Source organism: Hyperolius riggenbachi, chromosome 4 (assembly GCF_040937935.1).
Source record: "Hyperolius riggenbachi isolate aHypRig1 chromosome 4, aHypRig1.pri, whole genome shotgun sequence".
Lineage (NCBI taxonomy): Eukaryota > Metazoa > Chordata > Amphibia > Anura > Hyperoliidae > Hyperolius > Hyperolius riggenbachi.
In genome coordinates this window covers 473,223,085-473,245,600 of record NC_090649.1, presented here as the reverse complement: position 1 = coordinate 473,245,600, position 22,516 = coordinate 473,223,085, and the positions used below count along the sequence as shown (strand labels likewise).

The 22,516-nt window shown below is 47.7% G+C and overlaps 1 protein-coding gene across 3 annotated transcripts in view; it reads left to right on the top strand.

The window, feature by feature from the left end:
- EPRS1 (glutamyl-prolyl-tRNA synthetase 1) overlaps window positions 1–22,516 on the top strand; it is a 147,568-nt gene that overhangs the window by 120,979 nt on the left and 4,073 nt on the right. For all 3 annotated transcript variants that reach the window (XM_068232914.1, XM_068232916.1, XM_068232915.1), the window contains 4 exons: window positions 9,655–9,852; window positions 10,557–10,730; window positions 13,580–13,740; window positions 18,747–18,825. In XM_068232914.1, the coding sequence (XP_068089015.1) occupies window positions 9,655–9,852; window positions 10,557–10,730; window positions 13,580–13,740; window positions 18,747–18,825 (612 nt within the window). The remainder of the gene's footprint in view (window positions 1–9,654; window positions 9,853–10,556; window positions 10,731–13,579; window positions 13,741–18,746; window positions 18,826–22,516) is intronic.

Sequence of the window (22,516 nt, the reverse complement as noted above, 5' to 3'; positions counted from 1 at the left end):
CGATCGACAGCAGATTCGATCACTGGGATCGAATCTGCTGTCAAATCGTTCAAGCAACACGCTAATTTTCAATCTATTTCGGCCCGAAATAGATCGGTCCCGTTGATCGCGCCGTGCGGGAAATTACCGCCGCCGCGGGTAAGGAGCGCATCGCTAGCGGCGTATGACCGAAACAGGTATACATTACCTGAAGCTTGTTCCCGGCATCTTCTCCGCATCACCACCCGGCTGGCATTTTCTCTGCATCCGCTTCCACATCCCGGCATCCAGCATAACTTCCTGTGTCACTGCAGTGACAGCGGAAGTACAAATATTTGAACTTCCGCTGTCACTGGGGTGACAGAAAGTTATGCCGGATGCCGGGGTGCGGAAGCTGATGCGGAAAAGATGCCCGAGACCAGGCTTCAGGTAATGTATGCGGGGGGCGGCAACTCAGCAGATTGTGAATCGATTTCAGCCTGAAACCGATCACAATCTGTTTGCAGTAAAGATAGCCATACGATCCCGCTCTGATCGGATTCGATCAGAGAAGGATCTATCTGTTGGTCAAATCTGATGGCAAATCGACCAGTGTATGGCTACCTTAAAGGTCCGTACACACGCCTGATCAAAGGCAACGACGGGTCCGCTGTCGCCCCCTGCTGGTCGTGTTTTCAGCAGACTGTACAGCGCCGGGCAGATCGCTCAGAAACAGCCTTATCAGTCCACCGACAGACTGTACACACGCTGTACAGTCTGCTGAAAACACGCCCAGCAGGTGGTTACCCTTTACAGTTTCCTGGTGTCTAGTGGTCCTCTCTCCCCTATACATTTCCCTGGTGTCTAGCGAGCACCCTCCCCTATACATTTTCCTGGTGTCTAGCGAGCACCCTCCCCTATACATTTCCCTGGTGTCTAGCGAGCACCCTCCCCTATACATTTCCCTGGTGTCTAGCGAGCACCTTCCCCTATACATTTCCCTGGTGTCTAGCGACCACCCTCACCTATACGTTTCCCTGGTGTCTAGGGACCACCTTCCCCTATACATTTCCTTGTGCTTCACCTCCAATATGGGTAGAAGACCGAATGTTCTACTCCATATCCTGATAACACGAGGACAAGACCACTAGAATCAGAATCCTTTATTTCCAATTATTTCGGAATTGGTTTTGACTCATACAAGTTCTGGAAGGATGGGGAGGATAATGTCCGAAAGTCAAGAGCCGAGGCTGCCATACTACAGCGTCACCAGTCGCACTTGGCAATCATCTGTTCTCTTTAAGGAGATGGGGGGGAGGGGGACAGAGGGAGGCAAAGGTTCACCTGATATGGAACATAGAACCCTCCTGCCCCACAGCCTCTGAAACACCTAGAGTCTGAGGAATACCCATTAGCTTAGACAGTCTTTCTTGTACCACATACCATCTGGGCTTTACTATAGGCCAGCCAAAAAGATGTGTGAGACCGCACACAAGCGATGTCGGGGAATAAGCGTGCAGCGGATCCACCCTTGTACCCAAAGGGTATAGCGTATAGTTTCTCCAAGGTGATCCAGCCCAGCTCTTTTATCAGAAAATAACTTTATTGGATCATAAAAAGTACATACATCATAGCTGCATAGTGGCTACAGTCCACCGTTTCGGACCATCACAGTCCTTGTTCACGCCACACAGCCAAATGAACAACTGCAAGCATGCTTCTTATATAGTCAAAACTATGACATGGCAACCAATCAGAGGAACCTATGCAAATGACTGGACCTGATGGGGAACTACAGGGCTTGTCCACAAAGGGTACCGCCCTCCCACTCCATTGGTCAAACATTTTGAAATGCATGATGTCATTGCAACAACATAAACATGTAAATGAAAAACATTTCTAACTCTGATCTATTGTACCTATTAGAAGTCTAAAAAGATCCAGGGTAAAATCCAGGGCATCATGATGCAGAGGGCATGGGCACAGACATGTCATCAGCAATATAAAAGTGCATATAAGAGTACACCGAGCGCTGCTCGCCGTCGCCATGGCAACCGACGTCACATGACCGCCAATGTGGAAAGACGTACGCAATGACGCCTATACAGGCGTCCAATTACCTCCGCGATGCAGAAAAACATACGCGTTGTACGCGTATCAAAATACGGAATGGACACAAACAAAAGTACGCATGCCCAATGCTATCAATAGATGACCTGGATTCAACCCATAAAGTAACACCCCTAGTTCTATAATGCATTATAAAAAGTGCAAAAGAACATAAGATAGAACATGACCATAAGAAAAGGACCCTAAAAGGCACCCCCCACCCCCAAAACAACAGACACAGAACCATAGGACATCTACCATACAAAATTTAAATCGTATTCCTTATTTAATCCCCCACGACCAATGGTCCCCAATTCCCTTATCCAACGTGCCTATTTTTTTTAACAATTCTCCACCCCTATCACCCCTAAACCCATCAATTACTTGAACTCTAAGCTGACTAAATTGAACAAAATGTTCTGAAACTGCATGGTCCAAGCTTTTACCCCTGATATTGGAAAAAGCTAATAGGGATACACTATTTTAAGAGGCAAAAAGGCTGCCAAGAAAAATAAACAGGCCAGCAAAGAGGCCTGAATTGTGCAAGTCAAAAGTGCCCAAGTGGAAGAGAAGTGGACCAAGGATCGCCCAGTCGCATAAGCCTTAATGCATTTCGCGGGCTAACTCCCGCTTCTGTCCAATGAAACCCTATGAAAACGGACACTGTCCATTCTCACTGGGCTATTTTCCGCATCCGGGTCACCCATTTTTCCCGCATCCCGTCGCCGCCGCGACTTTTTACCCGCGCTTTCGGCCACCCTTCACCACCACTCGGTGCTTCATAACAGCTCAGTGGCCGGTGGATCTCCACTGAGCTGCAAAAGACCAATGGGAATCCTCAGCAACAGGGATAATTCTCATTGGTTCAGGTTTGACCAATGAAAATTCACCCTGTTGCTAGGGAGAATTGGCCTGCTGCAGCCTGTGGAGAGCCACATGCTTCTGTTGGCCTCTGGGCTGTTGAAGGTCCCGAGCAGCGGCGGGGCAGGTGTGCAGTGACTCTTATGGGCCGACATGATCAACGCTGCAGATGTACAGACGGGGAGTGGACGCGGAACATATGCCAACAATAGTTGCCTGTGGATGCAGAACTGACGGCATGCATCCGCCTTGTGGATGCATTTACTGTTCCGTTCTGCATCTGCACGAGTGTGAACCGGTCCGTACCCTAATAAGTCTACTGATGTTCTAGTAACTGTGGCCAAGTTGGTACCTATTTGCACACCTGCTGATTTTGCCCAGAGATTTTGGTCTCAGTCTCCATGCTTACTAATCAGGTGCTGAAGAAATCACTCCCTCCTGATTTCCTATTGCTGCTTCTGGGTGACCAACCTGTAGGATGGAAATTTCCACATCACCGCCTTGCACAGCACAGCACCAAGGCTGCCAGGTTACGTGTTGCAAGACAGAGACTCTGAATCACACTATCACTAGATCTTACTGAGAAGATTAGAACTAATATGTACTCATCTCTGAGAGATTAATGGCAATTGCCAATGACACTATTTACTAAAACCTGGAAGCCCTGGCTCTCCACCGCTGAGGGAGATGGCTTAGTGCCTGTTCTCTTTCCATTTGAAGCCTAGCAAACACTCTTCCCCTTACACCAATGTCTCCATTATGTGTTTACTAGCTGCTGACTCGGTGTTTCCCTGGTATGCACTTGGCTGCTGTTGGCTCTGCCCACTTTTTCTAACCATAACACAGAAACACTCAATGACCAAGTTTGTGAGCTTTGGGATCCTTGGCATCAATAATTTGTGTTTTCCCAGTGAAATGAAACTGTCATTCACCCAGTGACCAAGTGTACCAAGTTTGAAAACCCTGCGATTAACAGTCTAAGAATGGCTGCAGTTTACATTTTCCCATTTCAAATGAACGGCTGAAATTTGATTGGCTGTTCTATGCTCCGCTCACTTTTCCGGGATTTCCAAGTGACTCTGGCTTGGTTACTGTGAGGATGGCAGCCTTTTACATTTTTTCCATTGACATGAATGGGGGAAATCTGATTTGTTGTTTGTAGCTCCGCCCAGATGTGCAGGGGGGACACTAGACCCCCAGAACATATCATCTCAGGTGGTAAGGGATCTGTATACCAAGTTTCGTTCAAATCGGTCAAGGCGTTTTCAATTGATCGCAGCACGCACGCGCACACACACACACACACACACACGGTCGGACTGGGACACTGGGGGCCCACCGAAGAAATTTCAACCTGGGGCCTACACATCCCATGATTGCGGTGAAAAAAGGGCGTAACCAGGCACCGGAAGGTGGGCGTGGTCATGATGTATTATGGACAGGGCCAAATGTACATGATCTTAGCAGCATTGTAATTCAGAGACACTGCTGCCCAACAAAACTTTGCATAGAGTCCCCTCCTTCAATATAAAGTAATGTCCTACTTTGCAGAGGTAGCGACCGCATCGGGGCCCTTGGTCCAAAAGGGCCCCGAAGGGCCCTCCTTCAACTACAGTATTACCTCTCTATTGGTCCTGTGCTCATAATAATCACTTCTATAGATACTTTGAACAGTGGTGATCATTAACAAGCTATTTCCCATCCCCTCCTTGCACCTCTGACACTGTAGTTGCCATTGGCAGGTTTTGGTGCGTCGTATCAATTGTTATGTATAGAGTGCTTGGGGGGCCTCATTGTAAAATTTGCATCGAGGCCTACAGCTCCTTAGCTACGCCACTGCTCTCAGCATGAGTGATTACAGCACTGAGAAGAGAATTTTTGTGCTGCAGGCAGCAATTGGAGCTCTGTCAGACAAGGAGGGGGGGGGGGGGGGCACCAGAGACCTGGAGGTGGGGCCCACCAGAGACCTGGAGGTGGGGCCCGCCGAGGGAAAAAACTGTACTACTGTGGCCCAGTCCGACCCTGTACATACCTAACGTTGGCGTGTGGGATCGTTCGCCGTCACCTCATGGCTTCCCTGAGAGCATATTCCGGTCTTCTTCTCGGTGATCCCTGGCAGCAATCTCCTCCTCTTCCTCCTTCCTCACTTCCTGTCCCTCGGCAGTGTCGGGCGCACGCAGCGTCATCACATCAGGCAGCCAATTCATATCTTTTGTATTAGATTTAATATAAACATCTGTATTGGATCCAATATGAAAACATTGTAAAGGCGGCCATACATCGGGCAGCTGATGGACCATCCGATTCGATTATTAAAAACTGAATCGGATGAGAATCGGTGCTGCCAAGTACATGCCCGATTGACAATACGACCAATTTCTGGCGAGCGATATCGGTATGAACGCGAGGAAACCCTGCAATGTGTATGTATATGTGTAAGCGTGGGTTTATACATTACCTGTCCTGTGTCACGGTGCCCGTCCATCTTGTACTGCTCTTCTGTTAACTGCATTCACGCTGTCAATGCATAGCACGCCGGAGCGTGATGTCACACTCGCCATGCTGGTATATATACGGGTAATAGAAGACAGACAGGCACTGCAACAAAGGACAGCTAATGTATTAACGCACACTAAGGCCTTGTTCCCATTATAAATCACCAGCGCTATCACAAGCGCTGAGCGATTTATTGAGTGATTTTGAAAGCGCTTTCAGAGCGATTTGCGCTTTGAAAATCGATTTTCTAATCACTTTTGTGTAGCGATGTTTTTTGTTTTTTTTTTCAATTCCTGACGTCAGTCAGGAAGTGAACTCTTTTCCCCGGAAATGAATAAATACAATGTATTTATTTATTAAAGCGCTCGGGAAATCGCTTTTCAAAGCCCTTAGCGATTTTCCTATCATTTCTATTGCATTGTAAACGCTCAGAAAGTGGTGCAGGAGCTGCGTTTGCGATTGGATAGAAAGCTCATTGCTCATGTGAGAACACTCACTTAGAGGAACATTGCAGAAGCCCTTTTAAAGAGACTCTGAAGTCTCAAAAAAAGATCTTTTTATTTAATAAAAGTGTTTAACATAATAACCCTGCCTAATCGGCCGCATCCTCGCCGCTCTAATCTAACTAAATCCCCCCAAACTCTCCGGGGGGCAATCTGGGCAGCGCTTCCGTGAGAGGCAGAGCTATGAGCCGCAGCCCTGCCTCTCAGCGCGTCTGTCAGCGGCGGATCTCCGCCTCTCCCCCGCCCCTCTCAGCCTTCCTTCACTGAGAGGGGTGGGGAGAGGCGGAGAGCCGCCGCTGACAGACGCGTGTGAGGCAGAGCTGCGGCTCATAGCTCTGCCTCACAAGCAGCAAAATCCACGACCAAGAAAGTTGTGAATTTTGCAGGGGAGAGGGGGGAGTTAGGGGGGATTTAGATAGTTTACAGTGTCGGGAATGTGGCGGTTTAGTTAGGTTATTATGTTAAACACTTTTATTAAATAAAAAGATGCTTTTTTTGACACTTCAGTGTCTCTTTAAGGTGATTTAAAAAATCACCAGCGATTAAAACTAAATCGCTCTAAGGGCTTGATTCACGAACCCGTGATATGACTAATAGCACACCTTATCAAAGAGAGCACACCTTATCAAAGTTAACACGCCTTATCAGAGTAGCATAGCCAGCACTACAAACTCGCAGGGGCTCAGGGCAGGATGAGTGCCCTTGCAAATTAGCAGGCATAAGTTCGTAGCGCTCGCTATGCAACTTTGATAAGGTGTGCTATTTGTCATATCACGGTTTAGTGATTCAAGCCCTAGAGGGGCCCATACACTCAGCCGATTAGCGGCCGTTCGATCGATTTTAATCATCTGACATGCTGGAAAATCTAGGTCGATGTGAAGAGATTGCTTATCAATTGGACCTAATGGAAATCTGATGGCAAAAAAATGCCATCAAATCGATTTTCAATAGATTTCATACTGAAATCTATTGGAAATCTGTTCCTAGTAAAAAATTTTCCTAAACACATCAGATCAGAGAATCTATCTGATGATCTATCTGCTGCTAATCTAACGAGTGTATGGCCACCTTAAAGGGGCCCATACACTTACCGATTTTCCCGCCGATATACAGCCGATTCGATCACTGTGATCGAATCGGCTGTGAAATTGTTGCGCAAACGCTGACTGTACAATCGATTTCCGTCTGAAATTGATCGTTCCCGTCAATTCCCGCCCCTGTCCGTGCGGAAGATTTCGCTCAATCGCCGGCAGGTCGGGAGTGCATCAATAGCGGCGTTTGAATGCCCGACGACCAACGCTAGCGGCAATACATTACCTGTTCCGGCCGGCGCGAGTCGCCGCTGCTCCGTCTCCGCGCTGGGCTCAGAGTCCGGCAGGCTTCACTTCTTCCTGTCCCGGCAGAAAGTTTAAACAGTAGAGCGCCCTCTACTGTTTAAACTTCCCCGGACAGGAAGTACACTGAAGCCCAGAGCGGAGAAGAAGACAGCAGAGACCGGGGGACTCGCGCCTGCCGGATCAGGTAATGTATGCAGGGGGGGCAGCGGCAGCTTCACAAATGGTGAATCAATTTCATGCTGAAATCGATTCACAATCTGTTTGCAGTAAGGCAGCCATAGGATCCCTCTCTGATCAGATTCGATCAGAGAGGGATCTATCTGTTGGTCGATCTGATGGCAAATCGACCAGTGTATGGCCACCTTTAGTGTGAACAAGCCCTTAAGCCCCATACACACACTCAAAATCGGTCTTTTAGGCTCTCACAACTTTTCTTGTGAAACATCTAAAAAAAAATCTCTTGCTATTGTTCAAGCAGCTGATAAGACTGATAAGAAGTCGATCCAAATGTTGAATTGGCTTCTTATCAATCTTATCAGCTGCTTGAACAGTAGCAAGAGATTTTATTTTAGGTGTTTCACAAGAAAAGTTGTCAGAGCCTAACGCTGGCCATACACTGGCCCGATTTGCGCCCGTTTCGACAGCAGATTCGATCACTGGGATCGAATCTGCTGCCAATCGTTCACGCTACACGCCGAATTTCGATCCATTTCGTCCGATCCCGTCGATCGCGCCGCGCGGAAAATAACCGTCGATCGAAAAGAGCGCATCGCTAGCGGCGTTCGAGTGCCCGACGACCGACGCAATAGAGCCCGCATACATTACCTGCTCCGCCGGCGCGCGACTCCAGTCTCCCAGTCACCGCTGCTCTGTCTGCGCTCTGGTCTCCAGGTCCGGCATGCCTCACTTCTTCTAGCCCGGCAGGAAGTTTAAACAGTAGAGCGCCCTCTACTGTTTAAACTTCCTGCCGGGCTAGAAGAAGTAAGGCATGCCAGACCTGGAGACCAGAGCGCAGACAGAGCAGCGGTGACCGGGGACTGGAGTCGCGCCGGCGGAGCAGGTAATGTATGCGGGCGGGCGGGGGCAGCAGCAGCAGTACCACCACAACAGATTGTGAACAGTTTCAGGCTGAAATCGGTTCACAATCTGTTTGCTGTAAAGGTAGCCATACGATCCCTCTCTGATCAGATTCGATCAGAGAGGGATCTATCTGTTGGTCGAATCTGATGGCAAATCGACCAGTGTATGGCCACCTTAAAGGTGCGTACACACGCTCTATTTGCAGGAACAACGGGTCCGTCGGACCCTCCCGCTGGGCGGGTGGGTGTTCCAGCGATAGTAGAGCGTGTGTACAGTTTGTCCGCAGACTGATGAGGCTGTTTCTGAGCGATCCGCTGAGCGGATCATTCAGAAACCGTGTAATCAGTCTGCAGATAGACTGTACACACGCTCTACTATCGCTGGAGTGCCCACCCAGCGGGAGGGTCCGACGGACCCGTCGTTCCTTATAGTACTGCGTGTGTACGCACCTTAATGCTGGGAATACGCGGCTCGATTTTGAGCCATTTAGATGGCTCGATTGATCATTTCCGACATGTCCGATCTCCCGCCCGATCGATTTCACGCTCGATAATCCATAGGGAACAATGGGAAAAGATAAGAAAAACTAATGGAAGATAAGAAAATCACCCGCATAATCGAGCGTGGAAAACGATTGGGCAAGAAATCGAGCGACAAAATCGACCTGTGTTTTTCCAGCATAAAAGACCACTGTTGAGTGTGTGTATGGGGCTTTACAGCACATTTACACATTCCATACATACATGCACAGCAGATGATTCTTGAGAGATTTCATGCTGAAGCTGACAGATCTCTCTAATCAGATTTGATTAGAGAGCGATTTGTCTCTTGGTCGATTCTGCCCATCATCGCTAGATGTTTGGCTACATTTAGTGTAAAAAAATAAGTAAAAAAAAGCTATGGGCAGCACTACTGCCTATAACGGCAAATAATAAAGTAAAAATAATAATAAAGTGCTTTTTTTATGTTGTGCACATGCTTGTGGGCAGCTTGCAAGACCATAACTTGCAAGCGTTCTGCAAAAAATGCTTACAATATAAAGCAACGCTTAAAAAAAAAAATGATTCCGCTTTTGGTACAAAAATTGCACGGAAATTAAACGCCAGTAAGGTTAATAATTGTGTTTATATACCATACTTTTCTCTGTGTGACGTTTTAATTTGAAAGTTCCTCTCAATGGGACAGTTATATTCTATATTGCTTACAACGTAAATGACTCTTTTGTCAAACAAAACTTTTTGAAACTTAATGTGACTTTTTCATATGAGGCAAGATAATATCATTGCTTTTACTTGGTTTCGTTATTTCAGGGGGCAACATCACATCACCTGGGACAGAATTTCTCCAAAATGTTTGAGATTGTGTTTGAAGACCCGAAAACCCCCGGTGAGAAGCAGTATGCCTTCCAGAATTCGTGGGGTCTCACCACCAGAACGATAGGAGTGATGACCATGGTCCATGGGGACGATATGGGTCTTATCCTGCCACCAAGGGTGGCCTGTGTGCAGGTAGGTTGCTTACAGCTCCAGGCAAAAAAAACGAACATCCTGCTGTGAAGTCCTCGACACGTGTCATGTTCCTCCTGGTCCTTCTCATCACTACTTAAAATTATTACTTTAAAGAGGAACTCCAGTGAAAATAATGTATTAAAAAAAGTGCTTCGTTTTTACAATAATTATGTATAAATGATTCAGTCAGTGTTTGCCCATTGTAAAATCTTTCCTCCCCCTGATTTACGTTCTGACGTTTACCACATGGTGACATTTTTACTGCTGGCAGGTGATGTCACTGGAAGTAGCTGCTGCTTGCATTTTTGGCAGTTGGACCCAGCTGTAAACACCTGTTATTTCCCACAATGCAACAAGGTTCACAGACATGAAACTGTCAGGACCATGGTCCTGGCATCACACCGTAGGAGGAGTTTCACCATAATATCAGCCATACAGAGCTGTATGATGATCAGTTTGCGAAAAGGAAAAGATTTCTTATGGGAAAGGGAGATCAGCAGAGCCCAGAAACTGAAGTTGGATTTCACCACTGTGCGTACTGCCTGCAATTTGTGCTGGTTTGTTGAGGCTGCTGGTTAGTTGAGTTACAGATAACTGGGAGAATACTGTAATTATATCAATAAAGGAAGATGGAAGGTATTTGTAAGATGTTTAAAAAAATTGACCAAGCCGCTTTATTTAACGTCCTGTGCCTTTGATTCCAGGTGATCATAATTCCTTGTGGTATTACGAACACCTTGTCCGAAGAAGATAGAGAAGACCTCCTTAAAAAATGCAACCAGTATCTCAAGCGCCTTCTAAACGTGGACATCCGAGCCCGGACGGATCTGCGTGACAACTACTCACCCGGGTGGAAGTTTAACCACTGGGAGCTTAAGGTGAGGATCTGACTATGTGGCATGTACTGTGCTTTAATTGCCATGCTGTGTTGCGTGCAAGATGTAGAGCGGCGAAAAACTATATGTCTGCAACCCCGGGATCATTCGATAATTTCTTTATTATTCTTTATGGCCATTTCCTCATCCGGCCATAATGTGCTGTAAAACAGTAAAATTTAAAACTTACTATTATTGAAAACAACCATTACTTGTACTTTATGTGTGACTGATTAAAATACTAAGCTCACACTGGTTAAACATTTGCGTTCGCTGGTAGATAACATTTATACCCGGACCAAATTGCCTTGAATTTATTGTAAAGGGAATGTATTATTTTAACATTATTAAAAGGTGAATTCCAGAAATTTCGGAACATTGGATGAAGTCCACCCGCTTCTGGAAATGTACATTTTATTACACACAAATAAGACCAATTTATATTTCTAGTTATTGCTTTTGTTTTTTCAGCAGGGGCGGTAAGAACAACACTACTTAACCTTTCTAAACTGTTTTAAGTGTTTTGTCATATCGGGCGCCTCCGAAACTAGTTTTTACACCACACTTCCTGATGTCCCCTGAGGAAGCCTTCTTTGTCCATGAAACTCATAATGGGGGTAGGGTTGCAACATTATGAAATTCCACGGTATGATAACTGTATTAAAAATATATATATACCACACTATACGGTATTATATTACATTAAATCATGTCTACCCCCCCCCCCCCCACCCTAGTGTGGGGTGCCCACTCCCTAAAAAAGCTCACCCTGCTCCTGCAAAAGTGCTTGTGGCGTTAGGGATAGGTGTAGCCAGTAATAGGTGGCTTCAGCTTAGGTAGCCAGGATGGGTGCAGCCAGTAATAGGTGGCCTCAGCATAGGTAGCCAGGATGGGTGCAGCCAGTAATAGGTGGCTGCAGCATGAGTAGCCAGGATGGGTGCAGCCAGTAATAGGTGGCCTCAGCATAGGTAGGCAGGACGGGTGCAGCCAGTAATAGGTGGCCGCAGCATGGGTAGCCAGGATGGGTGCAGCCAGTAATAGGTGGCTGCAGCATAGGTAGCCAGGATGGGTGCAGCCAGTAATAGGTGGCCTCAGCATAGGTAGCCAGGATGGGTGCAGCCAGTAATAGGTGGCCTCAGCATAGGTAGGCAGGACGGGTGCAGCCAGTAATAGGTGGCCGCAGCATAGGTAGCCAGGATGGGTGCAGCCAGTAATAGGTGGCTGCAGCATAGGTAGCCAGGATGGGTGCAACCAGTAATAGGTGGCTGCAGCATAGGTAGCCAGGATGGGTGCAGCCAGTAATAGGTGGCCTCAGCATAGGTAGGCAGGACGGGTGCAGCCAGTAATAGGTGGCCTCAGCATAGGTAGCCAGGATGGGTGCAGCCAGTAATAGGTGTAGCCAGGATAGGTGGCCGCAGCATAGATAGCCAGAGATAGGTGTAGGCAGGATAGTTGCCCGCAGTATAGAGAGCCAGCAGGGGGAGAGACGCAGCGGAGCGGGGGGACCCACCGGCAAGTGAGTATTAATCCCTGCCATTGTTTTTGCGCCCACTGCTGCCTCACATCCCTGCCACTACGTCACCCCGAAAACCGGTAAAACGTGATTGTGCATGGTATGATTACCATGTACAATCAAACCACAGCAAACCTACATGAGGGAGCTCCTGGGCATTACCGCTTGTTACACTTCTGTACATCCCAAAAAAGTGTAAGTATCACTTTAAAGAAACTAAACACAGGACATCTCCGCAAACCATGGCAGAAATGGCAATTAGTGCATCTGATACATGACCGTGGTTATTTTTTCTTGGCCGGGCATCAAATATTATTGATACCGTATCAGCTAAATTGCCACAATCTTGCTCAACAGATTGCCTGCAATGTCCCTAGATGTTGTATCAGCAGTCGGCTACCTGTGAGGTTTGTGGCATTGTATGACTGCCAGCACATCGGCTGAGATAGGCCACATGTGCCAATCTCTGCCACGTTCTACATACCTGAGTAACTTCGTTTACTGGTAGGGTGTCTCACCTTGCCACCATCTCTGCACTCCTTTGCCAGAATGCTGTGTACAGTACAGGGGCAGAGTAGGGTCAAAGAGTCAGGCAGCGAGGTCAGCTGAATATGCAAATTGTCAGTTTTCGCCCCTGTAAGCCAGGCAAGCATCCATGCAATCCTCTTTCTGAAGGGATCACTGGCGTAACAATAGGGCCTGCAGCCCCTGTTCCTGCGAGGGGCCCGCCCCCCCCCCCCCCCCAATGGGGCCGGCTCGGGGCCATTTTGTGGGGGCTGAAGGGGTGGCAGCATGAGGGGAAAGCCTTGGTCACAGTCGGTGGGGGGAGGGGAAGTTCCCCCCCCCCCCCCTCTCCCTCACCTCGGGGCGCTCCCCTCCAGCTTAAGTTCCGGTGTGGGCAGCGGCGGGCAGATACATACCTTCCGTACATTCCACCGCATACTCCTCGCTCTAGTGTCTGACGTCACTTCCGGAAGTGACAACAGACGCTAGAGCGAGGTGTATGCGGTGGAACGTACGGAAGGTATGTATCTGCCCGCCGCTGCCCACACTGTAACTTAAGCTGGAGGGGAGCGCCCGAGGTGAGGGGGGGGGGGGGGGACTTCCCCTCTCCCCACCGACTGTGGCCAAGGCTTTCCCCTCATGCTGCCACCCCTCCAGCCCCCACAAAACAGCCCCGAGCTGGCCCTAGGGAAGGGGGGGGCCGCTCTGAAATTCTGCAGCGGGGACCCGGTGGGGCCTAGTTACGCCCCTGGAAAGGATCTTACCAGTTGCTTTTATTGTTTAACAGTTTCCATGTTCACGTTCCCTCTAACGGTCCTTTTGCTGTTTTTGGCAGGGCGTTCCCATAAGGCTGGAAGTTGGTCCAAGAGACATGAAGAGTCACCAGTTTGTGGCAGTACGACGCGACACAGGAGACAAACTGACTATTCCGGAGGCCGAGGCTGAGACTAAATTAAAGGGTATTCTAGAGGAAATTCATAGCAACATCTACAACAGGTATCGGGCCTGATTTCATGAATTCCTCTAATGCCTATAGGTAGCCATACATGGGTCAATTTTTCCCTGCAGATTTTAATCTGTCAGTATCTATTTAATGCTGCCAGTCTATTCAACGGAAACTCTGTGGGTTACGGTCATTCTGTCCGCCCTCTTACAGCAAACGTGTTTACAAGACAGTCTGTGTAGATTCACAGCCAACTGACAGTGTTTTGAGTAGGGCCGGTCAGTGAGATGCTAATTCCAAATTGATGCAAAGTTTATACAAATTTTATGGAAATTCACATAGCTTTTGAAATGGAAAAATCAAATGCAGAATCAGTTCTGAACTAGTCAATAATTGTTGGCCTTTTATCAACCATCCCTAGTTTTTAGGGCAGTCAATACTGTCAGTGTGAACTCAGCCAGCGTGTGTTTGTGAATAGTGATGCAAATTATTCCAAGTTGATGCAGGATTAGGCAAAATTGTATGCAAATGCCGCTTGAAAATGAACCAATCTATTTCAACCTTGGTGGCATCTGATTGGTCAGTTTTCAAGCAGCATAAAATTGCATCAGCTCAGAATTATTTGGTTACATAGAAGCCAGTGGCATTGGCAGTCACTTTGGATCTTATGCGATATTTCTGTAAGGAAATCTGGCTTTGTATAGCAAAGGTTGCTGCATTCATTGGTGGTGATTGCACTTTCTCCTGCTCTGAGTTGATAAACTGCATCAAATGTGTAAGTTGAAGAAAGGGCCGGTTCACAATTGCAGCCGATCAAAACCGATCCTTTTTAAAATGGTTTCGTTTTTTTGAAAATAGATCCGTTTTCCACAATTTGTACTTTTTGTAGCACGTTTCCGGCACGTTTTAATGTATGGTAAAAAGGTGGTGGGTGTTTCTTATTGTAATGGACTTTTTTTGACCAATAGGAAGGAATTGGGAGTGGTTATGATGTACCAAGCAGTTTTTTTTACCCAAATGGCCTTGTTTAATGTACCACTTATTTTTAACCACTTCGGTCTATCTGGACGGATATATCCATCCAGATAGCCTGCCCTGCTGCAGCTGAGCCTGGCGCGCGATCCCATTCCTTCCGTTAGCCCGGAGATCAGTGAATGGGAACACAATTTCCATTCATTGATCTATGTCTCCGTATGAAAAACAGACGGCTTCTCTGAAAATCCACGATTTTTCTAAGTTTCACGTCATCCCTTTCGTTTCTCTAAGCGAGAGCTCTCGCTTACAGGATGAAAAACAAAAAAACAACTGTGGCCATCTTATTGCCAAATAGTAAAATTACATGTACATACATTTAAAAAAAAAAAAATATACACAATCCATTACATTTAAAATTACCTGTTTACCTCCCCACTCCAAAAAATCCCAAATACATTTTTTAATTAAAAAAAAAACTGGAAAAAAAAACAGTTACCTAAGGGTCTGAACTTTTTTAAAATGCATGTCAAGAGAGTATATTACTATAATTTTTTAAATTCTATGCTTGTAAGTAGTGATGAACGCAAATTGAAAAAAATACACCTTTATTTCCAAACAATATATATTGACGCCATACATTGTTATAGGGACATCATTTAAATGGTGTAATAACCGTGACAAATGGGCAAATAAAATACGCGGGTGTTAATTATGGTAGCATGTATTATTTTAAAGCTAAAAATGGCTGAAAACTGAGAAATAATTATTTTTTTCAATTTTTAAAGAAAGCCTAATTAGTGGCGGGGAAAAAAACAAGATATAGATCAATTCATTGTGATAAGTAGTGATAAAGTTATTGGCGAATGAATGGAAGGTAAAAGTTGTTCGGATGCATAAGGTGAAACGACACTGAAGGCTGAAGTGGTTAATGTATCGTTTATTATGTACTGTTTTACATTAATGTACTGAATGTTAATGTGAGACTACTGGTGGTTAATGTACTGCTAAAATACTGCTTGGTGGGCATGGTTGAAGCCCTGCTCGAGCCCTGTTACATAGTTACATAGTTTTTAACAGGAAGTCTGTAATAATGAAGCTTAGGGGAGGAGCAGGAAGTTTAGGAAATCCGCTTCGGCATACAATTTGAGTGTAAAGTTCTGTGTGTGTGAACAGGTCAGTTTTTACATTGGCATTCATTGCCGTGGGGATCCGCTCTCTGGAAAAAAATGGCAAGTTCAGACTCTACGTTCAGGTTTTTTTTTACAGTTATCGTTTTTTATTTGAAAGTCAAGACGGCCAATATTGTTAACATTAGGACCCGTTTTTGTCTGCGTCAAAAAGCGTACCAAATGGGTACTTTTTTTGTTGCAAGTGTGAACCAACCCGAACAGTCAGACCTCGGCACTGCTGCAAAAATAATCCTCTTAATTGAATCACAGGATGAAATAAAGAGTATTTCTTTCGCAGCAGTGCCGAGGTCGGACTGTTCCTCAGAATTATTTGCATCTCATTGACCTAAGGACTATTTGTGATGCACAATCCATAGCAAAAGCGCAATCCTATACAAACCAAAACCTCAAATACCGTGTACTGTATACTCGAGCATAAGTCTAGAAAATTAAGTATAGGGGTCAACTTGTGCTCAAGTCACGAGCAACACTGAGCACACTTGAGTAATGTGTGTACTCTTAAAGGACAACTGAAGTGAGAGACATACGGAGGCTGCCATTTTTATTTCCTTTTAAGCATTACCAGTTGCCTGGCAGCCCTGCTGAGCCTCTGCCTCTAATACTTTTAGCCATAGCCCTGAACAAGCATGCAGCAGATCAGGTGTTTGACATTATTGTCAGATCTGACATGATTAACTGCATGCTTGTTTCTGGTGTGATTCAGTCACTGCTGAAGCCATATAGATCAGCAGGGCTGCCAGGCAACTGGTATTATTTAAAAGGAAATAAATATGGCAGCCTCCATATTCTTCTAAATTTAGTTGTCCTTTAAGGCTCATACACACGTCCAACATGCACACAGCCACATGACCAGCATGACAAACCACACAACCTGACAAACCACATGACCTGTATGTACACGCCTAGATGGCTAAATAACCAACTGAATTAACATACTGCACACGCAAGAGGAATGACTGACTACACATTCAAAACAAGTACAAGTATTTAAAACAACTTGTACACACGTACCAACTGCATGATATCAGACCAACATAGATCCAACAGTTGGATCGGGCAAACCGCCTGTTATCAGCTCATCAAGTTGTTTGCATGCGCACACATGCCTGATTGTCATCCAACAGACTAAAGTCAGATGATAAACAGGCTGCAGGTTGGTCCGTGTGTACTTAGCTTAACCACTTGCCGACCGCACGCTTATACCGTGCGTCGGCAAAGTGGCAGCTGCAGAACCAGCGACGCAGTATTGCGTCGCCAGCTGCAGGCTGATTAATCAGGAAGCAGCCGCTCGCGCGAGCGGCTTCTTCCTGTCAATTCACGGCGGGGGGCTCCGTGAATAGCCTGCGGGCCGCCGATGGCGGCTTGCAGGCTAAATGTAAACACAAGCGGAAATAATCCGCTTTGTTTACATTGTACGGCGCTGCTGCGCAGCAGCGCCGTAAGGCAGATCGGCGATCCCCGGCCAATCAGCGGCCGGGGATCGCCGCCATGTGACAGGGGACAGCCTGTCACTGGCTGCACAGGACGGATAGCGTCCTGTGCAGCCCGGTTCACCAGGGGGGGCCAGGTAGGAGAGGGAGGGGGAGGATTTCGCCGTGGAGGGGGGCTTTGAGGTGCCCCCCCCCCCCGCAACACCCAGGCAGGCAGGAGCGATCAGACCCCCCCAGCACATCATCCGCCTAGTGGGGAAAAAAGGGGGCGATCTGGTCGCTCTGCCTGCACCCTGATCTGTGCTGGGGGCTGCAGAGCCCACCCAGCACAGATCAGCTAAAACAGCGCTGGTCCTTAAGGGGGGGTAAAGGGTGGGTCCTCAAGTGGTTAAGTGACATTCCCATTTGCAGCAATTTATCCAGTGGTAAGTGACATTTTCTTGATAAAGGAGACGCCAGGAAAACACCGGTCTGAAATTCCTGGCATCAACAAGGAAAGAGGCAGGGGGAAAGATACTATGCTGCAGTGCCTACTAGGGAGTGGGGGGGGGTATAATTGCTGCACTTGGAATCCTGGAGGCGTTATTGGCTGAGACAGGAAGGGTTAATGGCTGCAATACTGTATGCAGTGCAGTCATTAACCCCTTCTGGTCCCCAAGTGCAGCCATTAACTTTGCTGGGTAGACTTATACTTGAGGCATTAAAAATTCCAGCTTAAGAGTATCAAATATTGTAGTTGACCTATACACGAGGGGGTAGGGAGACACAACAGAACACTGAGGCAAACCTTAATAGGATCCTGAGGCTTCCCTCTCTTTAGGCAAGTATCTCATTTTGTACCTGAGCTTCGGCTCCGGTACACTTTAACCTTTTGACTGTCTCTCGTACTAAACAGCACTTTTTTTAATATTTATTTATGCCAGACAAACAAGTCTTGAGCTTTTTGAACTTTTTATCCGTTGGCTGAGGCTGGGTTCCCACTTGACCCGGACCTCAAATGGCCAACGGCACAGGACAGTGTAGTGTCCACTCCGATGGTCCGTTTGAAGCCCGGGGCAATTGCATTTCAACCATGGGCTATATAGGTAACGCATCAGTTTGCCCGGAAAAATTGCAGACAGCACAAAAGTGTTGTCCGCTTACCGCAACGGATCCGTTGCTGACAGACTAGTGTGAACGGATCCTACCTATAAAATGGGATCCGTTCACTGTCAGATTTCCAATATGGTAAAATGGACGAAAAATGTCCATCTTCCGCTGTGGTGGGAACACAGCCTGAGAGTTTCTCAGCAAAACAAGAATTTTATGAGCAATAAGCAGGGTTTACACTGAATCAGTTGCTCTCAGATACAATGCAATGGACAGTGCATTTGTTTGGTTGGAGCCTTAAAAGTGGATCTTGGCACTAAATTTAGAAGATTTTCTGACCCATTTACTGACCCCTTTCTTTTGTCTGAATCACAGGGCTTTGAGTGATCTTACCAGCCACATGGTAGCCACTGACAGCATGGAGGAATTCCAGAAGCAGCTGGAGTCTGGAAAGGTAAGCTAGACCATCTCCAACGTGTTCCCAGACCTCCTACTTTCAAAAGTTGAGGTTGCCAGGACAAGGGGATAGGTAACCACCCTGGCGTTTGATTAAATGCGGACATGCGGCAGCGGGTGGCTTTTTAAAAAAATGTGTCTACGTTGGTGTAGCTAGCACTAGGCCAGCTACACTTTGCCCCCAAGTCTCCCGGCACTGTTTACCTGGCCGTGATGGCCGAGACTTCCGCCATAGCTTCAGGCATTGCTATGGAGAGGCTGCGCCGGCGCGGGCCCTGGGGGGGGGGGTGTATGTATAAAACAGCACAATCGGAGGGATCAGAGCGGGCAGGTCGCGATCGGAGGGGTGATGTAGCTAGCCAAGTGCTAGCTACACCCCCTCTGAGAATCTGGTGTAAAAAGACCCTCCAGGGGCTGAGCAATCCACCGCGGCAGTAATGGACGAGCTGAGCTCGTCCATACTGCTCAGGTGGTTAAAGGACAGCTGAACTGAGTGGGCTATGGAGGCTGCCATATTTATTTCTTCCTTCTGGCCCACCCTTGCATCCTATTTACCTCCTCTTCCTCTCAGATCTCGCACATGTGCGCCTGGGCCACTTTACTACAGTCCTCAGCAGCGAGATCTGAGAGGCGGTAACAGGATAGGGCATATCACCCGGCATCATTGACATCCGGCGCATAAGACGACCTCCAACTTTTCAGAAGATTTTCAAGGGTTAAAAAGTAGTCTTATACACCAGAATGTACAGTAGGCACTAGCGTCACTAGCTAAGTGCGGGGGGTGCGATCCGCACCTCCAGCTCCAGCCAGCAGGGCGTGCAACAAGCTCCTAGCTTAAAAAATAAGAATACTTAAAGAGACTCTGAAGCGAGAATAAATCTCGCTTCAGAGCTTGTAGTTAGCAGGGGCACGTGTGCCCCTGCTAAACCGCCGCATACGCGCCGCTAAACGGGGGTCCCTTCACCCCCAAACCCCCCACTGCGACACTTGGTCGCAGGCTTGGTCGCTCCTGGAGGCAGGGCTAACGGCTGCAGCCCTGCCTCCAGTCGCGTCTATCAGCTGCGCATCGCCGCCTCTCCCCTGCCCCTCTCAGTGAAGGAAGACAGAGGGGCGGGGGAGAGGCGGAGATACGCGCTGACAGACGCGCGTGGTTCAGGGCTGCGGCGGTTAGCCCTGCCCCAACCAGGAAGCGCTCCCCCGCTGCACGGAGGGGGATTTGGGGGTCAAGGGACCCCCGTTAAGCCGCGGGATAGCGGCGGTTTAGCAGGGGCACACGTGCCCCTGCTATCTATGAGGTCTGAAGCGAGATTTATTCTCGCTTCAGACTCTCTTTAAAGCCTAATCTAGACGTAGCGATCCGGCTCGATTAGCCGCCGGATCGCCTCTTCCGCATCCCCGTGCATACTCGCCGCGCCCTCGCGCGCGTGCGTCGGATTCGATACCCGCTCGTCCCCGCCGGCGCCGCTTATCTTCCGCTCGATTCCCCGCTATTGTCCGCTCGCGGGGAATCGAGCGGCGGTGAGATCGGACCTGTCTGATCGATAAGTAACATCGCTCCATTTGTACCTAGCTTACGATCGGCACCATCCTGAACTACATTTCCTTCCTGCTCCCTGATGCTGTGCCTAGCTCCAGCTCCTGCCATGCCGACTTCAGAACTGAATCAGAGCTCTCATAATAACAGTTATCAGTGGAGCAAGGAACTTCAGCACCCTCCTGCAAGAGGAGAGTGAGCACGTCCAGCAGCCCGCTCCTCAGGAATGCGAGGATGAGAAGAGACACAGACACGCAGCAGCAGGGGTGACAGTGTTGTGTGAGTTGCTGTTTGTGTGTGCCGTATGTATTGTGTGTGTTGTATGTCTGCACATGTATGGAGTATCAGTGTATAAAAGTATGGTGTGTGTGTGTGTATAGGAAAAGGGTATGTGTGCCCACTGCCTATGTGTGTAAATGTATGGTGGAGTATGGGTGCCTGGCTATGTGAGCAGGCACACATACTTATTTCCATAAACACAAACCATACTTTTATACACTATATATGTACTGTAGTGGTCTATAGAGAGAGATAATGTTTCCCCCAGCATAAACTTTATGGGGCCCTTCTCTCCTCCTTTGTGACCAGTGTAGCAGCCCTCCACCCCATAGCAAGAATTGGTGACCAGACCTCTTTACCTGTGACAGGTCCCGGATCCAGGTTCCCCTGTTCCAGGCTAAAATTTGTCCAAGCCGGGGGACTGTGTGGTCCGCATGCTCCGCTTCCTGTCCACCTCTGATCCATCCGCTCAGTGTACAGTGTGACCAGGAGAAACCACGCACAGCAAAGCTTTAAAACGCATTTAGGGCTGGTTCAGACGGACGTTTGGAGGCGTCGCGTTTGTTGGCGTCGCGGCGGCAATGCGTTCTTGCTTTCAGCAGCGTTCGCATTGCATTCGGATGCGGTCGCGTTTTTTCTTCCCCTAGGGGAACATTACCCATTGTGGTTAACCGCCCCTGGAAGCAACATGTAGCTTCCAAGGGCTCCTTGAACGCCAGTGAAAATCGGGACCCGAACGCCGCGTTCCTGTAAACGTGCGTGAAAGCTTAAAACAAACGCTCCCATTCACTTGAATTGGAGCGTTTAACGCCAAGCCCCGAACGCTGGCAGTAAACGCTCCGCAAGCGTCCGTCTGAACCAGCCCTAAGTGTAAAAGGGCCCTTACAGTTGCTGTCCCTGTGTTTTGGGAGGAAACCCTGGGCACTGCTTTAGAGTTACATTATCACAATAAAGTTAGTGCCGCCTAAGTCATGTTATGGCCACACCCATTTTGTGCTTTGCATGATGCACTCACTTTTTTCTTTTCTTTTTTTTGGGGGGGGGGGGGGGGGGGGGGTGTATGTAATTTATCCGCACCGGGTGTCAAATAACCTAGCTACGCCACTGACAGTAGGTAAAGGTTACAGAAACATCTCTGCTACTTTGAAGGTCCCAGTGAGCATAGGGGCCTCCATCATCTGTAAGGGGAAGTAATTCAAAACCACCAGGACTCTTCTTAGAGCTGGTCGGCCATCTAAACTGAGTGTTCTTTTCAAATGGAGTATGTGAGTGAGTGCACACCAACTTGCCGCCATTCACTGTAATTTCAACCAGGCGGTGCAACTTCCAGGATAACAGGACAGAATTATTAATGATATATACTGAATATTCAAAGAACCTGGGAGCATCTCACCATCATATAAAACTTCAAAGCTTTAATTTCTAATTGGGTCTTGATAAAGCCCCAATGGGGGGGGCGAAACTATCGTCGACCACATCTCCTCCGCACCCCTGTCTGATGTCTACCACCTAGCTGCTACACTTACTTTGGAACTGATAAGTATTTGTGATTTTTCTCGCTCATTTTACTGCCTGATGTGTCTACATGTTTTAAGAAGATTGAAATTAAAGTTTTGAAGTTCTATATAATGGTGAGATGCTCCCAGGTTCTTTGAATCTTTAGTATAGAACATCTAAACTGAGTGGTTGAGGGACAAGGGCTTTGGTCAGGGAGGTCACCAAGAACCCCATGGTCACTCTGTCAGAGGTCCTCTGTGAAGAGAGAACCCTTCTGAAAGGACAACAGTCTCTGCAGCAATCCACCAATCAGGCCTGTGTGGTAGAGTGGCCAGACGGAAGCCACTCCTTAGTAAAAGGCACATGGCAGCCTGCCTGG